The 23,283-nt window shown below is 41.7% G+C and overlaps 1 protein-coding gene across 1 annotated transcript in view; it reads right to left on the bottom strand.

Annotated features, from left to right (window-relative positions):
• Positions 1-23,283, bottom strand: part of KIT (KIT proto-oncogene, receptor tyrosine kinase) — a 53,381-nt gene that overhangs the window by 17,910 nt on the left and 12,188 nt on the right. The window contains exons 2-7 of the mRNA XM_053941605.1: positions 17,148-17,387; positions 13,265-13,543; positions 10,554-10,690; positions 7,729-7,888; positions 4,729-4,918; positions 3,939-4,054 (exon numbers count right to left, since the gene is read on the bottom strand). Coding sequence (XP_053797580.1) covers positions 3,939-4,054; positions 4,729-4,918; positions 7,729-7,888; positions 10,554-10,690; positions 13,265-13,543; positions 17,148-17,387 — 1,122 coding nt within the window. The remainder of the gene's footprint in view (positions 1-3,938; positions 4,055-4,728; positions 4,919-7,728; positions 7,889-10,553; positions 10,691-13,264; positions 13,544-17,147; positions 17,388-23,283) is intronic.

Below are 23,283 nucleotides of genomic sequence, written 5' to 3'. Positions count from 1 at the left end.
TTGAGACTGATTTTCAGCATTACTCATTTGGTGAGGAACTTTCTGAGAGCACACAGCATCTCACCCAGCTTCAGTGCTCACACAACACATGTAATTCACATTTCTGAAATTCCAATCAAAATGGCTGGATTGTGAAATTGCAATTAGCTAAACTACAACCCATGTGCTATTTGTTTAGATATACGCTGTGGTTTAGGCAACATTACAGCACAATGTAACTCAAGAAATGAGAGAACTGAGAAGTCAAATATAAGAGGCATCTGTGCATTAAGCCCTGGAAAAAAATACTGTTCCAGAGCTGGTCTGCTTATAACATCTGAAGCTGAGGGAAACAAAAATGCCCATATTAGTTAGGCTCTTTCCACTGTAAAAACCTAGTGCAATAAAAGCCTGTCTACGTGGCCATGAGCCCACATGGACTCATCCTGCAAGAGTGAGGAGATGAGAGGCTGTGCAGCCCAAGCAGAGTGGTCCAGCCTTGGTGCCACGGGAAGCTGAGCTGCAGCAGCCTCTGAGAAGTGCTGACTTAAGAGCAGCTCTGCCTATCATGTGCCTAGTGAAGCACTTTGATGTGGCAATTAGCATGATCAGCCTCTCCCCACCAGCACTGACGGCTCCCAAGCCTCCCTGATTCAGAAATATTAAGGGATGCATTTCACTTCAGGCAGCAAAGAGCTCCCTGCACCAGTACCCAAGAGGACTGAGACGGCTGCTACTGCAATCCCCACCGGCTGCTCCTTTGCCGGCTCAGGCCACGCGTCTCAGCACCTGCACGCCTTTCTGGTAGCCAGAGCACCTTCCTCAACCACCACTGTAGGTACTTCAGGGGATGCTGGAGCAAAGAGGGACTGGCTTTCGCAAACACATGCCAAGCTGTCACCACGCATCTTCCTTGTAAAAGGGATTTTACTGTGCTAAGATTTTATGACTTGCACTGCCTAATTACCCCTCCTGCTATCAGACTCCTAATGACTAGATGTTGTTCTGACTTTAACCCCTTAAATATTTAACATTTTATTACATTGCTCAGTATATATGGATGCTGTCTTCTATAATCAGGCATTAAATGTCTCAAACTTCTAATTTCACTAAATTTATTCATTGCTTTTCAACTTTTATTAATGTTGATTCTGAATATATCAAAGACAACTTATAAGAGGTCACTCCTATTTTAATTCAATGTTCCTTGTAATGACATTCTGCATTTAATTGCTTTCTATTGCCAGTTTCCCTGCCTTCATTGTTAATGAAGTAAATGTCTAAAATGTTACAGTTAATAGGTATTGTCAGTCAACCCAGACAAAAAGAGAGTTTTTTTCCTGCTGGAGCTACACTTTCTGGATTGCAACAAATCTTTTCACAGTATCATGGTGATTCCTCATTGTTTACTGCATAGCTCAATGACAGGAAAACAACTGAGCTTGGCTTCATGGGATCTATAATACCATGACCAGTTTTCTCTTTGCAGCAGGAGCCCTAACTGCACAGATAATGTTTTGTTGACTACAATTAAGCTGAGATATTATTTTGCACTAAATTCAGTTACTAGTTGGAAGATCCCTCTGCTAATTGCTAAATACACCATACTTTGCCACTCTGGAGATTTCTACAGTTTCTTAATTGCAATTGAGTGCAGTATGCTGCTTGTCAAGCTGTAATTTTCTTTTTGGCTCCTAATTTTAGAGCTGCTTACCTCTATACATTTATTATGAATTACTACACTATTTTAAAAGCAATTTAGTATTGTTTCAAATTAGCATATGCAATTGCTAAATATTTTTAAATCCAAGCCAAGTACTTCTGCACTGGGTTTTTCATGTCTTTTAGGAAATGCTTCAGCATCGTTATTTGTTTACGTGAAGACATTCTCCTGATTATGAATCTATTTTACCTGTTTGGTTATTTTCTGCTGATTACATGCCCAAGCCAGACATGTAAACATCACGAGCTATATCTAAGCAATTTATGCAAAATCCCTGACAACAATGTTAGATGAGGACACACCATTAGATCAGGATCTGACCCACCCACACATGACTCACCTCTGGCAGTCACTCTGCTATGTCAAATAATATGGTCTGTTGTCGTGCAGTTTGTGTTTCACAGCTAAATGATGAGCATTTTACAAGCCAGTGAAAACCCCTTTTTTAGGGGTTGTTGTTGTTGTTAAAAACAACCCCTAGAAAGACCGATCTATTCATGTCTCTTTTTCAAAATGAAAAGATGTTTACAGGAGCTTAGTCAAAATACCAAAAGAAACTTTTTGAGTCAAGTGCATCACATCCAATTGCTTCAGCCATAGGTGCAATCCACCCAGGGCCACACTGCATGATAGCATGGGCTCTATGAGACTGCTTAAGTGTCCTCATGGCATCCCAAGACTGAACTTGCTATTTACATGACCAGTAGTTGAAGAAAGAAGGAAACAGACTTGAATGCTGCTGGTTGTATGGACAAGGCATTCAGAAGAACAGAAGTGTCTATGCTCCCTCTTGCCTTGTCCATTCTGCTTCTCTACTCTCTTCCTGGTCTGGTTTCCTACCATGAGCCACAGGGATTTTCAGCTTTTATTAAGTAGCACATGCCTCAAAAGCAGCAACATGGAGATCTGCATTGAGAACTGACACTTGATGATGCCAAAACTGAGATAGTGGTTTTTTAGTTCTTGTGCCCAGACTATAGGCAACCTGCAATTTCTCACATTCCTTCAGAGAAATTAAAACTTCTGGCTCAACATTTTGCTCCATTAAACTTTTAAACACTAGAACTATCCCTCATGACTGTGACCCACGCTCACTCACTGAGATAAAGGACATCTGTGATCACCAGTGCCCTTAGCTCAGAAATCAGAGCTAGGAAACATAGAAGGCACAATCCAAGGGTCAACATTCATAGATGACGGAAGAAATACCATGTTCTGAAAGGAGACCGAGTGACATTTCTAGATCCAAACTATGTTGTTGCTAATAGAGATGCTACAAATGTTGATCTTCAATGAGAAACAAGAAGAATTCAGAAATTAACAGCAAGGACTTGATACATTTGTGGAAGTCTCGACAATCCTCTGCATAAAACTATGCCTGAAAAAGGACACATTGCTGCTAAAGCATAGCAGCAACACAAAAGTGCATTTGCAGCACATTTACTTACTTTCGATATTCCTCCTGCTGGGCTCAAAGTCCCTCTTGGTTTAATTTTCCTTAAGCTTGGCCTTTAGCAGAAGCCAGTATTTGTCAGCTGAGTGCATGAAATGCTCTAAGAGGATGGCTCTGCTAAGAGCAGGGTTTTCTGAAGGTTTCATTGAATTAATTTTGAAGTTTAGCTTTTGTCTTGAAGAATGCTGTTTGGAACTGAGGCCAGTGCTCTGTCTTAACAAGCATGTCCCAAAGATGACAACAAAAACATTTATAAAGCTATGCAGATTTCTCTAAAACAATGGTGATTTATACTATTATACAGAAGTATTTAGATGCCAAAAGGCATTTAAATGTGAGTAATTCTCCTGACAAGCTTTCAAACTCTGCATCCAACTCAAACAAATTAAGGACAATTAAAAGCTTAACTTGGTTGCCAGAAATGCAAATTATAATCCCTGTGTATCCTGCTCCACCTCAAATTATAACAGGTTTATGATACATACTTATTTTTGAGATCATGTTTCCAGGTGCTGCAGGTTTTTTTTCTGTATAAACAACCTAGCTGCTCTCTGGTAATCTCTGGAATACATTCGCTAGAATATAAGGTCATGCTGGATAGTAGGTGGATTTGTGTGAGTACTCTGCACTTTTATATCTTGACATTTAGTTTTCCAGCATGTGCTTCACTTCAGAAAGCCTCTCATATGCTGATCCACACTGTGACATCTTGTGCATACATTATGTTGTATAAAATACAATGACTATGATAATGAAATATTTCAGACTGTTCACTTTACTTACTTTTCACATAGACATTAAATGTTACAGAGGAGCTGGCATCAGAGTTGGACACAAAAAATGTGTAAATGCCTCCTTCTGTTCCTTTTAGTCGTGTAAGGTGAAGTTCACTTGTGTAACTGCAAAGAAAAAAATTAAGCATTACTAAGGCACACAGCTTGCTCTGAACAGGCAATTGCTGCATGGAAAATAAGGAGGGAATTTTCTGCAGACATCATTCATGCAAACACTCTTATCTTACACTATGATTGCCACTGCACTTCCAACATCCAGAAGTTTTGCCACTTCTAACACCCAGATATGTGCCTGCGTGGCAGCTGAGCCTCAGGCTCAGACCGTGCATGCATCACCACCTGCTCCTCTTCTCACTGAGGAAGGAACACAGATTCACAACCTAGGCCACATGTTCTAGGTGCTTCACTGGATTTCTGGAAGACAAGGGATCAGGAGACAACAGTGCCCAGCAGAAATAAAAGCAGAAGCTTTTTTCCAGAGCACTGGGGTCTGCTGTGGCAGTGAAGGGAGCACACAACCAACCTTAATTCTCTTTTTTGCTTATTGGACAGGAATGTAGGTGAGTTGTGAGTAAACAGCATGCTGGTTCTCAGCTGGTGCGTTTAGCTCGATGCTATTCCAAATGTAGGTCGGCAGACTGCACCAGTTACTGTGGCAAGCCACACGTGCTGCATCTTTTAGAGACACAATTGTCTCACCATCCCCACTTTCCTCTTTCCAGAGCAGACTCTAGTCTGCTGTTCCAGAGTGAAATGGACACTACAGCCATGCATATTACCTGTTATTGCCCACAGTCTTGAACTTGACATCATGGTCTGAGGAATTCTGTAATGTTTCGTTCATGTACATCCAGACTTCTTCCTTTGGTTTTGGATATGCCTCATATTCAACTGTTAAGTTTCCATTTTGTCCTGCATTTATATCTATTGTGGTATTCATTGTTGCAAACAAACGGACAAATCCTTTAGCTGACGGTTGTAAGAGGAGAAGAAAAACAATTTCAGGGCCATTTAGAAGTTTGTGAGTACTCTAACCACACTCAGATGACTTCAAGAGCAGTGATCAAACATCCAAGTGTGAAACAGGAGACCTTATCTGCAAAGCAGTACTTAAACCCTCACCTGCCAAAACCAACATTACTAGCTACATATAGCATGAGGCACAGAACTTAAAGCAGCCTTGAGTGGCTTAGCAGCAATGATGTCAATAATTCCATCTTCTGGTGACAAATATCTTCTATATGCATTTGGAAAAATGCAAGCATGTGTTTGATTCTACTCAGGTATTTCTATTTTTCCAAAAATTTGACTTGCTAACTGTCTGGTGTGAAAGAAACATTACAAAACAAGCAAACTAAAATAATTTATTACAGTATACCAGAGTGTTAAAGGTTCCTTTGTCAAGTGTAATTAAGAACAACATTACAAATTAAGCTATTAAAAGCTGTAATTAGAGAAAAATGTGCTAAGTCCACAGGCCTGGATACCAATCATCTTAAACTAAGGCATTTCTGTACATCTGCTGCTGGGCTTTAATCTTTCATTTGGCAGATACCATTTATCACTATGCAGTTCCGTTCCAAAATATCAAGTCTAACAACATCCTTGCTGTAGTGGTTTTAATTTCATTAATAAACTCATCAGATTGAGGATTCACTTTAAAAAGACAAGTTTTTCAGTCCTATTACAGAAATTCATATGGGAATCATCAGTTTGACAGGCAGGTTGCAATTACAAGGAAACACATTTACTGAGAGCTTGAATTTAGACCTAAAGTCAATCTCAGATCCCTGCTTCTTCCCACTTTCTAGTAATCAAACTGCTGTGGCCAGCTGGGCACCCGAGCTTGGGAAAACCAGAGCCAGTGGGGCTTGGTGAAAGCATATGGATCTGCCAGAGCGCTTGACAGATGCTTTGAAGAAGAGAGGATGAAGTAAATTCACAGCAGGCAGGTATGCTCTAAAATGGTCTCCATCATTAGAAAAGAGGAAAATATTTCAAATCTGGAAACTGAAGGTTTGCAGTTCCTTTGCAGTGCTTTTTTCAGTTTTCTGCATTAACACAGGATTAACTATTCAAGCTGTATTCGAAATCAGACCCAACTCTCTTCAAATAAAATTTTATTGTAACACTATCAGTCCCTGCAATGCAGTTCTAGTACCTTCTACAGTTAGATAAATTACCTATAGAAAAAACAATAAGGAATTTTACAAAAATACTCATTATTTCTTGTAAAACTTTTGGCTAATGTTAAAGCTACAGTGATTTAGTATCTATTGCAATCCCAGATCTCTCTCTATGTACACACCACTTCCCAGGACCCTGGGAGCTGGCACACTTCAGGTAAATATATTGTCAGTTTGACAATAAATGGTGAAAGGTATCCAAAAGTTGGAGCTTATTTAAGTCAAATTTCAGAGGGTGGAGCGAGAAAACTATCTCAGAAACGAAAGATTCCACCTCTTCTCTGACATTTTTTATTAAATACAAACTTTGTATTTTACTAAACAAAAATTTTATTTCCTACTTTTTATAATGCCATGCTTTATTTTAAACCCCAGACTTTCCAAAATCAATCCTTTTTAAGGCTACATTTGCATATGTAGTAGTACTAAGAATTTCTGTAGTGAAGAACTTCCCTCCTCTTATAATAAAAGCTTTCACATTGATCCCCTTGGGGAGAAGATTTTCTTTCATACTTCACACTGTTTCACTCTTTTACATATGAATGTAGTCTCTCCTGTAAAAAAATGAGGAAAATATCCCTTTCATTGTGAGCCCTACCCCCTCAAGTGGCACAGCAAGGTTAAGGGCACGCGAACCTCTGCCTGTTTGCTGAAGATCTGACCCACACAGGTTAAACACTTCTGTTTTCTTTACGTTACCAGGGAAAGCAAAACAAGCAACAGAAAAACGGATTTGAAAAGGAAAAAAAGAATCCAGGGCTACACTTCCCTTAGTTACTACACCCTTGAATGGAACTGAAACGGTTGTAGCAACTACACAGACCAGAATGATCTTATTATCTATACCAATATGTCCTTAATTGTACTCAATTTATCAAATGAGCAGGTTTCAGCAGCTTTAAAATTCAAAAGGCACTGTGTGTCACCCAAGTTAATATATAGCAGACTCTAACCACATCTGTTATTAAACAAGAGGAGGAAGGGAGTTTGCTCACTGTTTAGGAACATGATCCAAAACATGTAGAAGTGATGGATAGTGGGTTTAACAAGAGGGTGATCCGTGGAACAATTTCATGCTGTCTTTGTGCACCACAATGTTGCTCACAGCGTTATTTTAAATAGAGGTACAAATACAGATTCTACGTAAAAAAACACTAACACACTGTCAGGGAGATTCCCCATGCTTGGAAGGCAGGTATTGAAGATGTGCTTTGCACTTGTACTGCCAAATTACTTGGGCATAGGGACAATACCAGGAGCAGGTAAATTAGTTGCTTTGTTAAAACTGGTTTAAATTTTAGATTAAACCAGGGAGGATGAGACAAACCAGAGGGTCATAAACACTGTCGGATGGTTGTTCTAGTATCACTTTCCAATAACAAGCAAAAGGTTATGGAAATTAAAGCAGTCATACACACCACAACTTCCTGAGCCATCCCATATTGCACCAGTCAGCAATAACCTTTACAGAAAACCAACTTAACTCGCTGAGGTTTGGGGAAAAGGAGAGAGAAGGAAGGGGAGACTCCCCAGTGTTCTCACTTTTCATCTCCTGCTCTTAGAAATGTTAAGATTTCTGTAAGAAGTATTTACCTAGAGCTTTCAAGGTTACTGTGGCATTGGTTTTTCCAAAAGAGTTTTCTGCTTGGCATGTGAATTCTCCAGAATCATTAACTCCCACTGAACGGATGTTCAATGTTAATTTCCTTTCGTATCCATAATCACCCAAATTTCTGCTTTTGCTTGTAACAATCTGTCGGTAAAAAACAATTAACATCTAAAACACTGTGTGTGCATCATCTTTGCTAGATAAATTAAAAATAGAAGTAATTATAACTTTGCTATATTAATATTCATAACTTTAAACCGGAATAGTAAGCCAGCACGACAAACCTGTCACTAGAATCTCTCCATGCAAAACAAGTGTATGATCAGCTGCCTTTGGGAGATAATGTCCTCTCCTAAGTCCTATCCCCCCTTCCCTTCTTTTTTTTTTCCTTTTCTCCTCAAGCTCACTTCTAAGGCAAGAACGTGGAGGGACATGGGGTGGAGTGAATTTGGGGCTATGCTCACCTGCCCCAAGAGAGCCAAATGGAGGAGACCAACCCAAGACAAAAAGAACTAGACCTCTAGCTTCTTCAAATGTTCCAGTTACCTGATGACAAGGCTGTCGTGCCCAAGGTCAGACCCAGATCATTCTGGCTAGATTTCCAATACTAAGGTGAGTATTGGTGAGAGGATGAGTAACCAGCTGAAAGTTTTTTTTGCACAAACAGCACTTCTAACTGTAGTGCTTGATGCAAAATGATCACTGGGTCCTGACTTTCCTAATGCTCAGGAGTTGAAGCTCTTGTATGAAGTCATTTCATCTCAGACGTGTCGTTCACCCCTTAAATGGTGCCTGAAGTTCAGCAACTCTCTAATGGTTGCAATGCTCCCCAGCGAATGACAACAGAGAATTTAAGGTCCTGGGGCTTCATTTTAGCTGTGTTGCTCTACGTCCAAGGCCACAGCATCTCCCGATTGCAGGCATGCTGCAGAGAGCCCTGCTGGCAGCAGGCTACACACAGCATCCTCCCTCTGGTACCCACTCTGATTCGTGGTCCACAGCAATTAATCCTAAAGGAAACTGGAAACTTCATTCTCTTAAATATGTCGTGATTCTATACACATGCACAGAAAAAAGTAAGTGCTTTGAGATGTTGACTTTAGTCTCTGTGAGAACGTTCAGTATTGTTGGAAAGACTAATACAATTTACACTGATTAAACCAAATGCAGACCTGGACTTGTTACGATTTTCTAATTGAATTATTGCAATTCTTGGATGTTCCAAGAGCTTCTAGACAAATTAAACCTTCTCAATGCAATTTTGATTCCTCCTGACTTATAATAACCACAAGAGATGTATATTCAGTATGGATGTGCTTGCTAATAGCCAGTGTCCTGATTTTCCGAAGTGGTGATAACTTCAGTCATACATGGAAAAAGCATTTTGGTTTTTTTTTTCTCTCATCTATTCAGGATAAAATGTAATTCTGAATCTACCTAAGATGAAATTTGTGTGTTCTCTTTCAATACAAAATTTAATTTGATAGTATTTCAAAGACAGCAGCTCCTACTATTTACTAGAAAGGTCAGAAAAGTCAAACTTATTGGGAAAATACTTTCCTTGTGGCTTTACACATTAAATAAAAAGTTATAAAGCACAAAAAATGAAGGGAAGGCCTCAATTTCATCAATCTGTAACACAGGAAAGAGAGGGGAATGAGAGAAGAAATTAAATTCTCAGATGAAGGTCATGCACAGGAACAAAAGCAGATCTGCATGTTCCAAGCCACCTTCATGTCACGTAGACCATCTCAACATTCAGAGCTGTGGGGTGGGATTTCTGGAACAGCGAGCACTCAGCAAGAACAGCTTTGCCAGAGCTGGTGGATTAGCTAAGCACAGCATGCCCAGACCCAGGGAACAGGACTCCTGTTTGTTATGTGCCTGAGGAGATGTGACTTATCCAAATATCACAGGAGTCTTCCATATACATGGGCTGAGAATTTTGTATTCTGGTCACTAACATTAGCAGTAAAAGATCAGTCAATTAGCATGTGAAAGTATATGGTAGGAGTTACTAAAAAGTCTTCACAAGGGCTTTTAATTAATTTAAATTTCAAGGTATACCCAGAAGATCAAGAAGCGTTCTCAAGAACAACCCAATGCCTGCTGCTCATTTCAAAGGCACAGCTGGCAGCACACTGGCTTACCAGGGAAGGGGATCTCTCTGCCCCTTTTCTGCAGAATAGTTGCACTGCCAGTATCAAACTTCTGGAGCACTGAGCCTCTCAACAGTTTAATTTGGTGATACCAGTCAGTCACTTCCTCTATCGCTGGCAGACAGAAGCCAGTTCACTGGTTCATTTTTCAGAGTTTTTCCAGTTAGTGAGGCACACCATGTAATTTAAATGAATTAATCATTCCTATGAATGCCTACTACTATTCCTGTCACGCACAACCCCGTGCTAATTAGCAGGTATTTTACTGTTAATGATAACAACTAGAATATGTAATTTGCAGTCCATGTGTTGATATTTGCAGCTCCCATTGATTGCAATGTGATGTGAAGGCACTCCACGCTTCCTTATTTAGGAAGCCCAACAGAGGTCACCTAAACTTCACATTGAAGAGCCTAACTTTAATTTCTTTTTGGGAAGAGAAACCCATGCAGATGCTTTTCCTCCCAGCCATCCTCAAGGGCACAGGACAGTTGTCACCCTCTCACCAGTCTGTGGGATACTGAATCTTTGTAAATGCAACAAATCCAAATCAACACAGCATCAGGTACCCAAGACAAGTATGTGAATGTCTACAGAGAGTCTGTGTACTGTGCTGAGACACACATGATACATGAATTAAAGGAACTTACCCCACTTTTGTGAGAAATCCAACTAGCTTGTACACTGCTATCCACATCTGTGATTATGCATGTAACTTCAAATTCTTCCCCTTCTTTGAGAAGTTCATAGCTTTTTGATAAGGTGATGACAGGAAGAGTTTTGTGAACTGGAAAACAGTTTAGAAGTTTATTACTTTTCATTAGTCTCAGCTCTTCCGGGAGGGATAAAAGTCAACAGTCATTAATTAACTTTCCAATAAAATAAAGGCTCTGAGATGTATTCACATTTTTTAACATATTACACAGTTGTTCCTTTACAACAAGCACATTTTTACTTCAACCTTGCTTCAAATTACACTTAAAAGTTAGATAATACTTGTTAGAGTATAGCAACTTGCATGAAGAAACCTGAATGATGTTGAACTACCAATGAGACAATTTTGTGACAGTGATTAAAAAGTAGCACTCTGGAACTGAAAACACAGTGAGGATCAGTCACTGAAGAACAGCAGGCCAGCACTAACTGCAGATTTTAATTACAAAAGATTGCAGCCAACAGAAAGTACTGTCAGACAGGTCCCTGAAAAGTTCCTGATGGACAGCTCAAGGAGGACAGGTCCAGCTCTAGGATTTCTGCACACCTGTGCCTGAAAGCACCACAACCTCTGTTTACAGTGGTGGCTCACACTTTGTCACCCAAGAAGCAGGTGGTGACATGCACACATGGGGGGTAGCTACACCCTGTTCTGCTTCAGGATGTCTTTTGTCAACAGTCAGGTGAATCTGAGGACTATGTGTCTCCTGCCTCTGCAAAGCTCTTCAGCTCTTCCTCTGTTCCCTTTGTGGTTTTTCTATTTTCTTCATCCTTTCTTCAAATTTTCCTCTTTTATTATACTCCAGTTAACTTCACTCTAGGGCTTTTATATAGGAAGACAAACTTTGAATGTAGCATGTATCAGACAAGGTCTTCCAGACTCTCTTTCTGCCTCTGACACAACTTTTGTAGTTATCTCAGGTAAATTGTACAAAACTTAGGAAAACCCCATGTCTCTCAGCCATTTGTACTTTAACAATAATGTTTTCCTCATGTTCCTGTAAGAAGCTACAGAAGAGAACAAAGAAACATGTTTGCTCTCTTCAGATATAAAGGCTCACACAAAATCCCCCTCAGCACTCAGCAGTACCCAAGTGACAGGAGGATGCCAGTACAGAAGGCATTCTGTGTTCTCATCAGAAATGTCTCTGGACATCCAAAAAAAAAGCCCCAAGTCCATAAAGCCCCTCATTGTTTCAAGAAGGGCTGTGAATAAACGCTCCCTATGCTATCATAGCTGTTGTGTGTCTGAGTACGCCTGCAGAGCTCCTTGTTTCCCAGATGCCTCTTCAGTCTTTCTGTATCAGAAGCTCACATCTGAGGGTCTGAGTGCCATGGTTGTAACTACAAAACATTACCAATGAAAGCATCTCCAACACATTTAAATGTTGAGCCAAGGAGAAAGTGGGAGTTTTCCTTGATGAACTCAGTGAAGACCAAATACTACAGCACAGTAATTACAATACTGAGAGTGACAATGCTGAATTTCCAAATCATCAGAAAAAAAAGACTTAAAGTTGTCATAGCAAACTCCACATTTGAGATGGTCCTCACCCCTCAACCTCTTGCCCCACCTCCAAATAGAATGGGCAGGTCACGCAGACCCTGCCACGGAGCAGACACCAGCACGTGTGTGCCCTCATCACAGCACAGGGCAGCCCTCCTTCACCAGCACAAGGACACGTGCTGCTGTGGCCTGGCCTCAGCTCCCAAGCCCTGGCACGGGGCAGGCAGTGGGGATGAGCACACCAGCCCGCTGGCCCGAGCTGTGCTCCCCCTCTTTCGGCAGCAGCCTCAGCTGCAGCAAGAGGTGGCTTCCTTCCAAGTGTCCAGAGCTACACGGAGAACAAACTCATTTACTTGCCCCTGAGGAAATGCCAAGCCAGCCTGGCTGGCTGATCTGCTCCCTCCACTTCCCTCCTGGGTATTTACACAGGCCAGGAATGACACATGGGGTAAGAGTAGGATCCAAACTGCCCAGACAAAACCGGCCTGTGAAGTCCAGTGCAGAGACATCTGGCTTCTCCTCCTTCCCAAACCCACCTAAGCACCCAACCCTAGGGCACAGGGTGTGGGAAGGTCAAGTGTAGGGTAGCACCAACAGGTTTGCCAAGTGTAGTGCTGCATGTAGCAGCTCAGCCACAATGCACTCCTCATCATCATCTGTGCACACGGCTGCTGTTGTGACCATCTTCACTCAGTATCATGAAGACAAAGACCTTCTCCTTCCATAACCTCTGCATGTCCATCAAATCCCTCTTCTTCAATGCCATCAATCAGTTCCTGCTACTCTCACTTGCAGGCAACAGACACAGGAGTCAGGCACTGAAATAATTTTGCCTGTGCAAACTTGTACAAACCTCAGGGTGCTGGTTTGCCCTCAGAATTTAACAGCAATGTTCCTTATAATGATAAAAAAAATGCCTGGAAATCATCAGGAATAGAAAATAAAGTTCATCATGGCTAAACCTTCTGGGCACAGCCACAAGCTAAGTGTCACGACATCAATCTGTGCCCTGACACAACATGCCCAAAAGAAGTTTTCTGAGCTCACCACTTTGCTTTGGACAGCAGTGGGGCTTCATAGCCTTTCTCTACACCTCCTGGGAATCAGGTTCTCTACAAGAAAGCAGAAATCCTCTGTTACCTGGTCTCACATTCAAGAAAATCTTCTCTGATATCTTCTCAACTCCATTGTGCTTGGCCAAGCACTGGTAGCAGCCCTTGAACGACCTCTGTACGTTCTTTATAACAATGCCTTTCTGGGGATTGGGAATGAACGTCATATTTTTGGGGAGATGTTTGCCATCACATTTTTTCAGTGTGAAATTCGTAACATTTGGGTCTGTTAGTGGGCACACTAGCAGGATGTCACTGTCTTCTTTTCCATAGATCAGAGAATCAACAAGGAAGAGCACATTTGGATCTGTGAAGAAACACAAAGAACTGTCAGACAAGCTGGCATGGGAACTTCTGATTACTCTAACTCTACGATTGGGCACTTGTCAAAGAAAGTTTTACTTTCAGCCAGTAAAACTGAGTATTGCCTAATTCATGTTTACCAAGAGACATAAAATTTTCTCCTAAAAGAGCAGCATGACAGGAGACGTGCAGCAGCATTCAATACCAGATATACTAAAGAATCATGTGTACTAAAAATAATCTTACTGCCTTTTTATTTGGAGATGGAGGGCATCTTTTGCCTTGTTTAGGTCCAAAATATCCCCACAACAGTAAACAGATTTTCACAGACCACTAGAAGTAATTTGCTTTTAGCTAGTAGCAGGGCTGTAAGGTTTCATGCCCATGGGAGGATTTGAAAGAAATTTATGAGCAAATGGAAGTTGAAAAGCACCTAAATTATGGTTTTCACTTCTGTAAAATACATAATCTAAATGAACACACATTGCTACCAGAGGAAGCAGCAAACAACTTCTCTCTTTCTCTCTGCTCCCTGAAAGCAGAGATTATTTTTAGCCTGCTTAGAAGAAAAACTGGGCATACAAACGGCACATCTGATTGAAAAATAATCATGTAATCTTTCACAAGGTAATTTTCCTAGCATTTCATCTCAGCCAACCACAGCACACAAACATATAGTACTTTAAACACTTCTACAACCAAAGTTGAAGCCCATGATATGTCATGACCTTGAAATGCTAAGAAGCTGGCAAACACAAACATAAAGGAATGTGTGATGACAAACACTCTGTAAAAGTTTATTTGAGATTCCATCTGCCCTCTCTACAGAGTAGAATGAATTAGAAAAACAAAAACAGAGAGAAAAGTTTTCTTTCATTTTTGCAAACATGCTTACAACTTGAATGATTAGAGATCAACAAGCTATGGATTACCAAGGAAGACACACAGAATTTGTTTAAGGTGATGGACAATGTGCATTTGGTTTAAGACAAGAAGTGCCAGGCTGAAAATTAAGCCTGGGATGTTTATGTAAGCAATTCACTACATCAGGGGTCACTCATCACTGAATAGAGAAGTTAGTGGGTAGTTTCTAGCCTAGCATGAGGATGTAGCTTTAGCTGAATTTGATATTACCACCCCAGAAGCCCCCACAAACTACAGGTTTTGAAGCATCAGTCTAGAATTAGAGGATGCAGACTACTAAGAAATGAAAAAAAAAAACAAAAAAACAAAAAAACGAAATCATTTCTGATCAGAACCAAAAGGTGACATTTTGCACACAGAGATCTTAAAAGAAATGCTATGACTAGCTATCACTTCTGAGCAGGAAGAGGATGGATTAGAAGTGCTCATCTAAATGTTCCTGCTAACAGACATAACTGATTGCTTTCTACTCAGTCCTGCTTTCTCCAGTATGGGCAGAACCAAGATATCTTCATTAGGCAGAAAGTATGGCTCCCTGCAACAACAACAACAACAAAAAAGAGATTTTTGAAAATAGCAGGAATGAAGACCTGTTTCAATAACAGCTGACATTGCAGGCAAAGCCTTGACTGGAGCAAGAAGGATTGCTGAGGTGCTCCCCTTACATCTTCAGTCCCCATCTGGAAGGGAATAGCACAGTGAGAAGACATGAAAGGACTTCCTGTAGAGAATCCAGACACAAACAAGGCTGCTCACGGTCATGTTCTTCCTTTCAGGCCATCTTGGGTTGCCATGCCATCTTGTCCACTCCATGGACATCTTGGGTTGTCCTTGCCTTCTGGGCATACCGCAGGTTTCCAACACAAGATATGATAGTGCTTATCAGTGCTTCCATCTGAAAAGACTTGAGATCAAAATCAAGAGATTTTTCTCTCTTATGCAGGAGTCTTAACTAGGCTTGCTTGGATCAGGAAAAAATATGCTTTTATAGATACAACACAGGTATTTTCTGCCAAAAGAGAAAGGTGAAGCAGGTACACATCCACAGTCTCTCAACACTGTGTCATTCTTGGTCACAGAAACAGAAGAAATTTGCATTTAGTATGTTCAGAAGAATATAAGATATCAACAGATGTCACCATTTTAGGTGTCACTATGTAGGATTGAGGTTCTTGGTCCTGTTCTCTCTTCACTCCCACCTTTACAAGCAAAAAAGTATAATGGGGTGCTTGTGGCAACCCCACAAGCAGCAGAGCATATGGCAGCATCTTACAGGTGATATGTCATTAAATCACACCTGACTCAAAATGATGGTCAACCTCACAAACATACTTATTTCACTGCCAGGAACTTGTTAAAGTTAAGGTTGCACGTTTTTCACACAACTGAGAAAAAAGATAATAATGTGTTGCATGAGGGCCACACACTTCACTGATGCTTTGGTAAGCATGCTCAGGAGAGCTACCTGCAATCCTGAGGTGAAGGAGTCACTCATGTAATGGAAGGCAAAAACATCTCTATGATCATAGCTGTCTGAGATAATTACCATAACGTTCACAAAAAAAAAAATCAGGGTAGGTAAAGTGAAGATTGTTTACCACATATAGGTAAAATACACATCAGATTTCCTTTAGTCACAGTCTGAGAGAAAAACAGAAAGTCAAGAAAACTTATCCATGGTAGCTGCATGGCTATTTGGAGAACTCAGGAGCAGTTAAAGGAGCACTCTTTAAATTTTGTGGCTGCCATGCCAGATATCTTCCCTCAAGAAAACAACCTTCGCTGTGCTGTTCTGGTATCTCCCTGTCTTGGAGAACAACCTTGCAGTAATTCTCAAAGGACTAGCAGGGTTCAGAGGGGGCTCTTTGAGACAACCCCTGTCGGTCAAGGAATGCTGTCTTCAAGAAAGGAGATGCCGTAGGACTTTTTTCCATCAACAGGTTAGGAAGACCACCAAAACTATGTGAAGGAGAAGCAAAATAACCATTTTCCTGGGAAAGTGCCAGGCATGGTAAACTGAGTTCGGTGGCAGCTGGTGTAGACATACATCAGCAGAGAAGAAATCTGAAGAAAACACTGCACAAAGTAATAAAGGATTGAGAAATGTGTCAGAGCAGAAGCACTTTTTTTCCTGTCTTGAGACATTTCTGATCAGTCACAAGGTAGATCAGAAGCTGAAGGCAGAGGAATCATCTCTGTTTGCTGGCTTAGGCCTGGGAGCAGCGTCTCAAAAGACCAAATCCTTTAGGCTGACTGCCTTGGTAAGTTAAAAGCTTGGGACCAAACTTGACATGACTTCATACTGATGGATGGCATAGAATTAAAAAGACATTTCTATGTATTTCTTGCTTCTTCACTGTATAACTGACTCAGAACAGAATGAGGTCACTTAGGTAGTGTCCAGAAAGGGAGCTTGGATAAACTTTACCACAAAATTAATGGGGATGTAAAGAGAAACTCATCCAGAACTTTGTGCTGCTGACAAAGGCCATTGCAAGCAAATCAAAGAATGAGGTTTCTTCCTACTGGACAGGGAGGAAGATCTCTTCTACCAGTGTTCTCCTGCTGTACTTCAAATTCAGTCCATCCTCCAACATTTACTGTCCTATTATTTTGGGAGTGGAGATGGAAGGGGGGGAGGGGGGAGGGGTGGGAAGCAAAAATAATACTTCACTGATATTTACCTTTAACAAAAACATAATAGGAGGAGACAATACTCCCTTTGCTACTGCATGTGTATCTGCCTATGTCTCTGACTGTTGCATTTTTAGTGTACCACTCTTTCTCACTGGAACTCCTTGCTTTTGCTGATGGGTCCGAGCTCTGGAAATTCCAAGTCACGGGTCCCTCCTCGTTGCATGTCAGCCTTAATTCCTCCCCTTTATTCATAACCCGTATAGATTCTACATGGGACAGTGCACCACCTGGGAAAAAAAAAAAGCACAAAATAGAATGTCTGTCAATACAACACTCTCTTTTTTATTCTGCAGCAAAATTATTATTTATAGCTGTATATGTGCAACTAATATTTTGGGATTTATTTCTTAAAAATACTAAGCTGCAACAGCACTGTGCAATTCTACAGATGCCTTTTGCCTTGTAAGACCTTTGGCACACAGAAAAAATAACCAGTGCAGGTGGAAACTGACCTCTAAAAAACCTTTGGAAACTAAAGTTTCAGATGCACCACTTTTCTGCAATGTTTTGGCTTTTGAATGGGAACAGACCCAAGCTATTTAAAAATTAAATTCAAGAACATATGAGTCTGATCCTACATGGCAGCACTTTTAATCATTCTTTGTCATTTGCTCAGTATGTTGCCAAGAACTAAAGTTTCCTTGCTCAACAGTTATCTTTTTATAACTGCTCTCTCATGTATTCAGATGCTCCACTCATGCTCTTGAATTAGAAGTGTCCAGTTTAATGAAGGCATCAGTACATGGTTTCCATACTTGCTTTTTTCTTTACCTGAAGTGCCAATTCAACATTTCTTACATAAAAAACCCATGCAAAATATTCTTCAAGTTTCCATCCCAAAAGCTACCAAATTAGTTTCACTGAGGCACCAATCTCCCAGTCACCAAAGCTGCTCTAATTGCCTATTTCACTTCTTTTTCACTGAACACACCCTAACACAATGTTTTAAATGTTCTCACATAATAAACCTCTGTAAAATTAGCAGCTCCAGTTCACAGTTCCCAACCACTTCCCAACTGTCCACACAGAGAAAGGAGCACATTTAGGCTTCCTTGGCTCTAGTGTTAGGGCAAGCAAATTAGGGGGTTGCTGAGTTAGCATACCCATGATCTGAAAGTCATAGTGAGCCTACAAAAATGGAGTTCATAGTTAAAAATCCAGAGAAATTCTCACTGTTTCAGACCTATTTGAATATCAGAAGAACATATGCAAGTATTGAGGTGATTTTGCAGTAGCAAACCGTTCCCCTTTCAGAATAGCTCTTCGGTGCTACGAGTAATCCTTAGCTTACAATAACTGTGCTGTTTGCTCATGTCACACAGTTGTACAAGACTGTACAACTTCCGTGTGTAGTAGCAGAGTCATGCCAGTGAAAATGCTACTTGCATGCAAAAACACACTCTGCAGCTCCATTCAGAGGCTGAATTTCCCTACCCACACAGATAACAACAGACGTTCAGGAAAAACAATCGGATAATTACTTGGGATGAGGTTATACACTCCAGACTTAATTCACTCATCTCACAGCTTCAGTCGTTCTTAAGGTATATATGGGATTAAGACCAGGTCAGGTAAATGCTCCTCTTCCTGACAAATCTGCCACAGAGCAGGAAGCAAAGGATGGCCAGACCACCTGCAGAGACTAATTACTTTGTTTGTAGTCTGAAAGGAGCCCTCCTTGGAATTAGAATTTATCAGTTTTAAACTCATTTGGCACTCATTCTTCCAGTGTCAACAAGCAATTTTCCACGTGAGGTCCACTAATCCTGCATATATGCTTCCATGACTGAATGCATAAACAACCATCCTAGAAATAAAAATTGCCAGAAAAAACCAACTTTTAATTTCAGATCTGCTACTTCAAAGTGCAGGTGTGTGTCTGAGCTGTGGTACAGTAGCTCAAACACGAAGAGTGAAAGTCCAAGATCTGAGAAGAACAAGTCCCAGCCAGCAGTGGAATGGTAAACAGGAAAGCTGGAAAAATCCTTTGCCCTGGGCAAAGAAGTGCCTGACAAAAGGGTTAGGTAAAAAGAGCTCTGATTTTCAAACCTCTCAGATCAGAGCCAGGAACTTCTGGCATGTGACAAGACAGAGGGCAAAGACCTCTGAGAAGGGCTCCTGAACAACCATACAGGTCTTTCATGGGGACCTCTTTGGAAGACTATTCTGCTCACTCCCCACAGACCACAGGGCAGTTCAAGTGACAAATCACATGAGCTGCATAAAACAGCAGAAGCCTGGTGTGGTATAGCTATCCTGGCACTAGCTTAACAGACGAGTCAGGGGGGACTGAGAAAGCAGAAGATGTGGACAGCCTTCACTGTCATTACTCCATGCAGCCAGCAAAGTCTCAGCTTGGGCCCTGCTAGGGAGGTGCTGGACTGGGATGGCCCCCACTGCCCACAGCACAGTCCTGGGCAGGTCACGCAGACCCTGCCACGGAGCAGACACCAGCACGTGTGTGCCCTCATCACAGCACAGGGCAGCCCTCCTTCACCAGCACAAGGACACGTGCTGCTGTGGCCTGGCCTCAGCTCCCAAGCCCTGGCACGGGGCAGGCAGTGGGGATGAGCACACCAGCCCGCTGGCCCGAGCTGTGCTCCCCCTCTTTCGGCAGCAGCCTCAGCTGCAGCAAGAGGTGGCTTCCTTCCAAGTGTCCAGAGCTACACGGAGAACAAACTCATTTACTTGCCCCTGAGGAAATGCCAAGCCAGCCTGGCTGGCTGATCTGCTCCCTCCACTTCCCTCCTGGGTATTTACCCAGGCCAAGAATGACACATGGGGTAAGAGTAGGATCCAAACTGCCCAGACAAAACCGGCCTGTGAAGTCCAGTGCAGAGACATCTGGCTTCTCCTCCTTCCCAAACCCACCTAAGCACCCAACCCTAGGGCACAGGGTGTGGGAAGGTCAAGTGTAGGGTAGCCCCAACAGGTTTGCAGAGGAAAAAAACACCCATTAGAGGTAGCAGTGTAAAGATTAATGTCATAAGTGACCTGCTACCTGTGGATGTCAAACCATACATATCACTGTGTTGTGTGTAAATGCTGACAGGTTCTGCAGTAACAAACCCTTCCCCTTATGAAGACCAGCTCAATAGTCCTACAAATGCTCACTGCCATGTCCCTCTGATGCACAGCACAGCTTTGCACAGCTAGACTGGACATATAACAGCCAGGCCTGAGCCAGAGGGAACATTTTTCCAAACCCAACACCACTTGCATACAAAAACACGCTCTGCAGCTCCATTCAGAGGCTGAATTTCCCTACCCACACAGATAACAACAGACGTTCAGGAAAAACAATCGGATAATTACTTGGGATGAGGTTATACACTCCAGACTTAATTCACTCATCTCACAGCTTCAGTCGTTCTTAAGGTATATACGGGATTAAGACCAGGTCAGGTAAATGCTCCTCTTCCTGACAAATCTGCCACAGAGCAGGAAGCAAAGGATGGCCAGACCACCTGCAGAGACTAATTACTTTTTGGTTTCTTCTTCTCTCCCCATCTCCCTCCGATGAAGATTTACCAGCGCTAAACCAAAAAGACAAGTCCACCAGTGCATGTTTTTCCAGCACTACCAGAATTTTTCCAGGAGGTCCACTAATCCCCTACATAAACTCACATGACTGAACAGATAAAAAAGTATCCCACAAAAAATAATTGCCAGAAAGATTAGAAAAGCATAATTTCATGTTCTTATGGAACGTTTATGACTCTTATCTACTCTTTCCCCTAGTCCTCATCCTATCCATTCTGGTTAGGAGTTCAATTTTTTGTAACACTTACTAGCAGGACTATCTAGCAAGTTATGGATAAGTTTTTAAAGGTAGTAAACAACACAGCAGATCCTGACCTGTCCAGAGGCACAAGAAATACATTATGTAGCAGAGCCAGAAAAAAAAAAAAATGAGGAAACTAGCACAATGTGGTAAAGTATCACTCATATTTTGAGATTATTTTGCTATGGTTCCTTTTGTGCAGTCTATGAATTTTCAGGAAAACAACTTACAAATTCAATAATGCCTTGTGCAAAGGATTGCCAGAGTGTAAAGGATTTTTTTCTCTTGCCTTCTGAAAATAATGTCTCTTCAAAAAAACTATGACAGTTTAGGGACAACCGCTTGTAAACACAATGACTATTAGATTTGCTTCGTATTGTGCACCAAAATATCATCTGTCTTTTAAAACAGAATTAAAATGGTGTTTAGAAAGATGAGAATGACTCTGTATCTTCTTTTTGGAGGAATAATTAAGTGACAGAAATCTGGGAGTTTAACTAACAACTTGTAATCCGGTGCACTAATCCCCACAGCATGTGTCCATCTGCTCTCTCCTCATCTTTTCTCAGACTCATGTCTGAGACTGCTCCATTTGTATGGCATCCGAGTGATGGGGCTCTTTCCAGGCCCCTGTTGCTCTTGGGGACTCCAGTAACATCAACCATGTAATCACAGCCATGACACCAAGACCCATAATTCAGGAATCAGTTGGGTTGGCAGTGTATATGCTAGAGGCAGTAAGGGGTCTCCAAGTGCCAAACCCCATGGGATACAGTGTCTCCTCCCAGAGCTCTGTGTTCATGATCCCACATGGGATCATGGCTTTACCAGTCACTAGCAGGACTGTAAACTTTCTGAGCAGTGGGATGGAGGAACCCGCTGCTGTGAAGTTTTCCAGGTGTGGGTATGCATCCTTACTTTGTTATCTACCCCACACCTGGGCATGCCCACCCTCTCTTCACCTCTTCACACCTTTGAAAATGAGGTGGAGTACTACTTCAATATTCAACTGAGTGTCCCCATCTCAGTGAGGCCCACCTGACCACAAGAATAACTCAGGACAGGGAGAAGACAGGAAATCTGTCTTCTGCCCACATGGGTCCTGTGGGCTTACGTGGTGCAGATGATCCCACTGTTGATCACAGATTGTGGATCCCACTGTGACACATTCAACATTCTCCCCACAATGCATTGCCAGAGTACCACACTGGGATTCTGGATGACCCTCTAGAGTTGTCCTCAAGGGCACTAGAGTGTGTAGTTATTATATGCTAACAAAAATACACTGATAATGGTAAATAAGTCACAATTTAAATAAAAGTAAAATAAACTAATAAGCTCAGAGTTGAACAGCCCAAGTTCCATTTTGGATGTACTAAATTTGAGTCCTACAGCTGAAGAGCTTTACTTCCACAACCCTAACTTCTCCTTGTAATATAACAAACTTGGGTTAAAAACTACAATGCTGGGATCACTTGAAAACAAGGCTGTGTAACTGAAAAAAAGAATATATAAATATATTTAAATGAAGGGAGAGGGAGGAAAGAGGAGGTGTACAGCAGTTGTGAATTCTGCATGCAGAAGGAACATCTGGAAAACCAAGCTGGAGGAATTAGAAAATCAAACAGCTCTAGATAATACTGATAGGAAATGCAGGTCAAATTGCAGGGATATGATTAAGGACAGCAGAATGTTCCTGTAACAATTAAGGGATGTGCAAACAACAAAAGCTCTGGCTAAGGAGTGAACCATCCTGGGAAAAAAATACAGTTTATGCTGGAGCTTTTCAGCCTCAGCACAACATTGTTGTAGTGTGGAAGAGCACATCAGGTGCAAGTCCACATCAAGCTTGCAAGCAACTGGAAACCATATCCAGCTGCCAAGCAAACAAAGGATGTGGGACTGCCATGGAATAAGATGAAGAGTCAAACACTGTGGATTTTATTCTCAGCTCTGCCACAGATTTCCTGCACAACCTTAGGCCAACAGGTTAGTGTCTCTGTGGCCACTTCCTCTTTCAACTCTTATCTAAACATTAAAAGGAACAAGAAGTTTGTGGCAGCTCTATAACACAACAGATTGCTTCCAAAGAAAAATAAAACAAAAACCCCTGTGCCTTATCCCACGCCCTTCGACTTAGAAGTGGTGTCAAACATCTCTCCGGGCAGAGGCACAGTGCAGCTTCCCAGCGCAGTCACAACCTGCTCACATCCAGTACCAGCCTCTCTGCCAAGCCCACGGGACTGGCAGCGTCCTGCCAATAGGTTCATTGCTGCTCAGCAAGGGCAAATCCCTCACCCTGCCTCCCCAAGGGCTGGGACACATTGAAAGGGCATGGC

Source organism: Vidua chalybeata, chromosome 4, assembly GCF_026979565.1.
Source record: "Vidua chalybeata isolate OUT-0048 chromosome 4, bVidCha1 merged haplotype, whole genome shotgun sequence".
NCBI lineage: Eukaryota > Metazoa > Chordata > Aves > Passeriformes > Viduidae > Vidua > Vidua chalybeata.
This window is presented reverse-complemented; position numbering and strand designations above follow the sequence as displayed.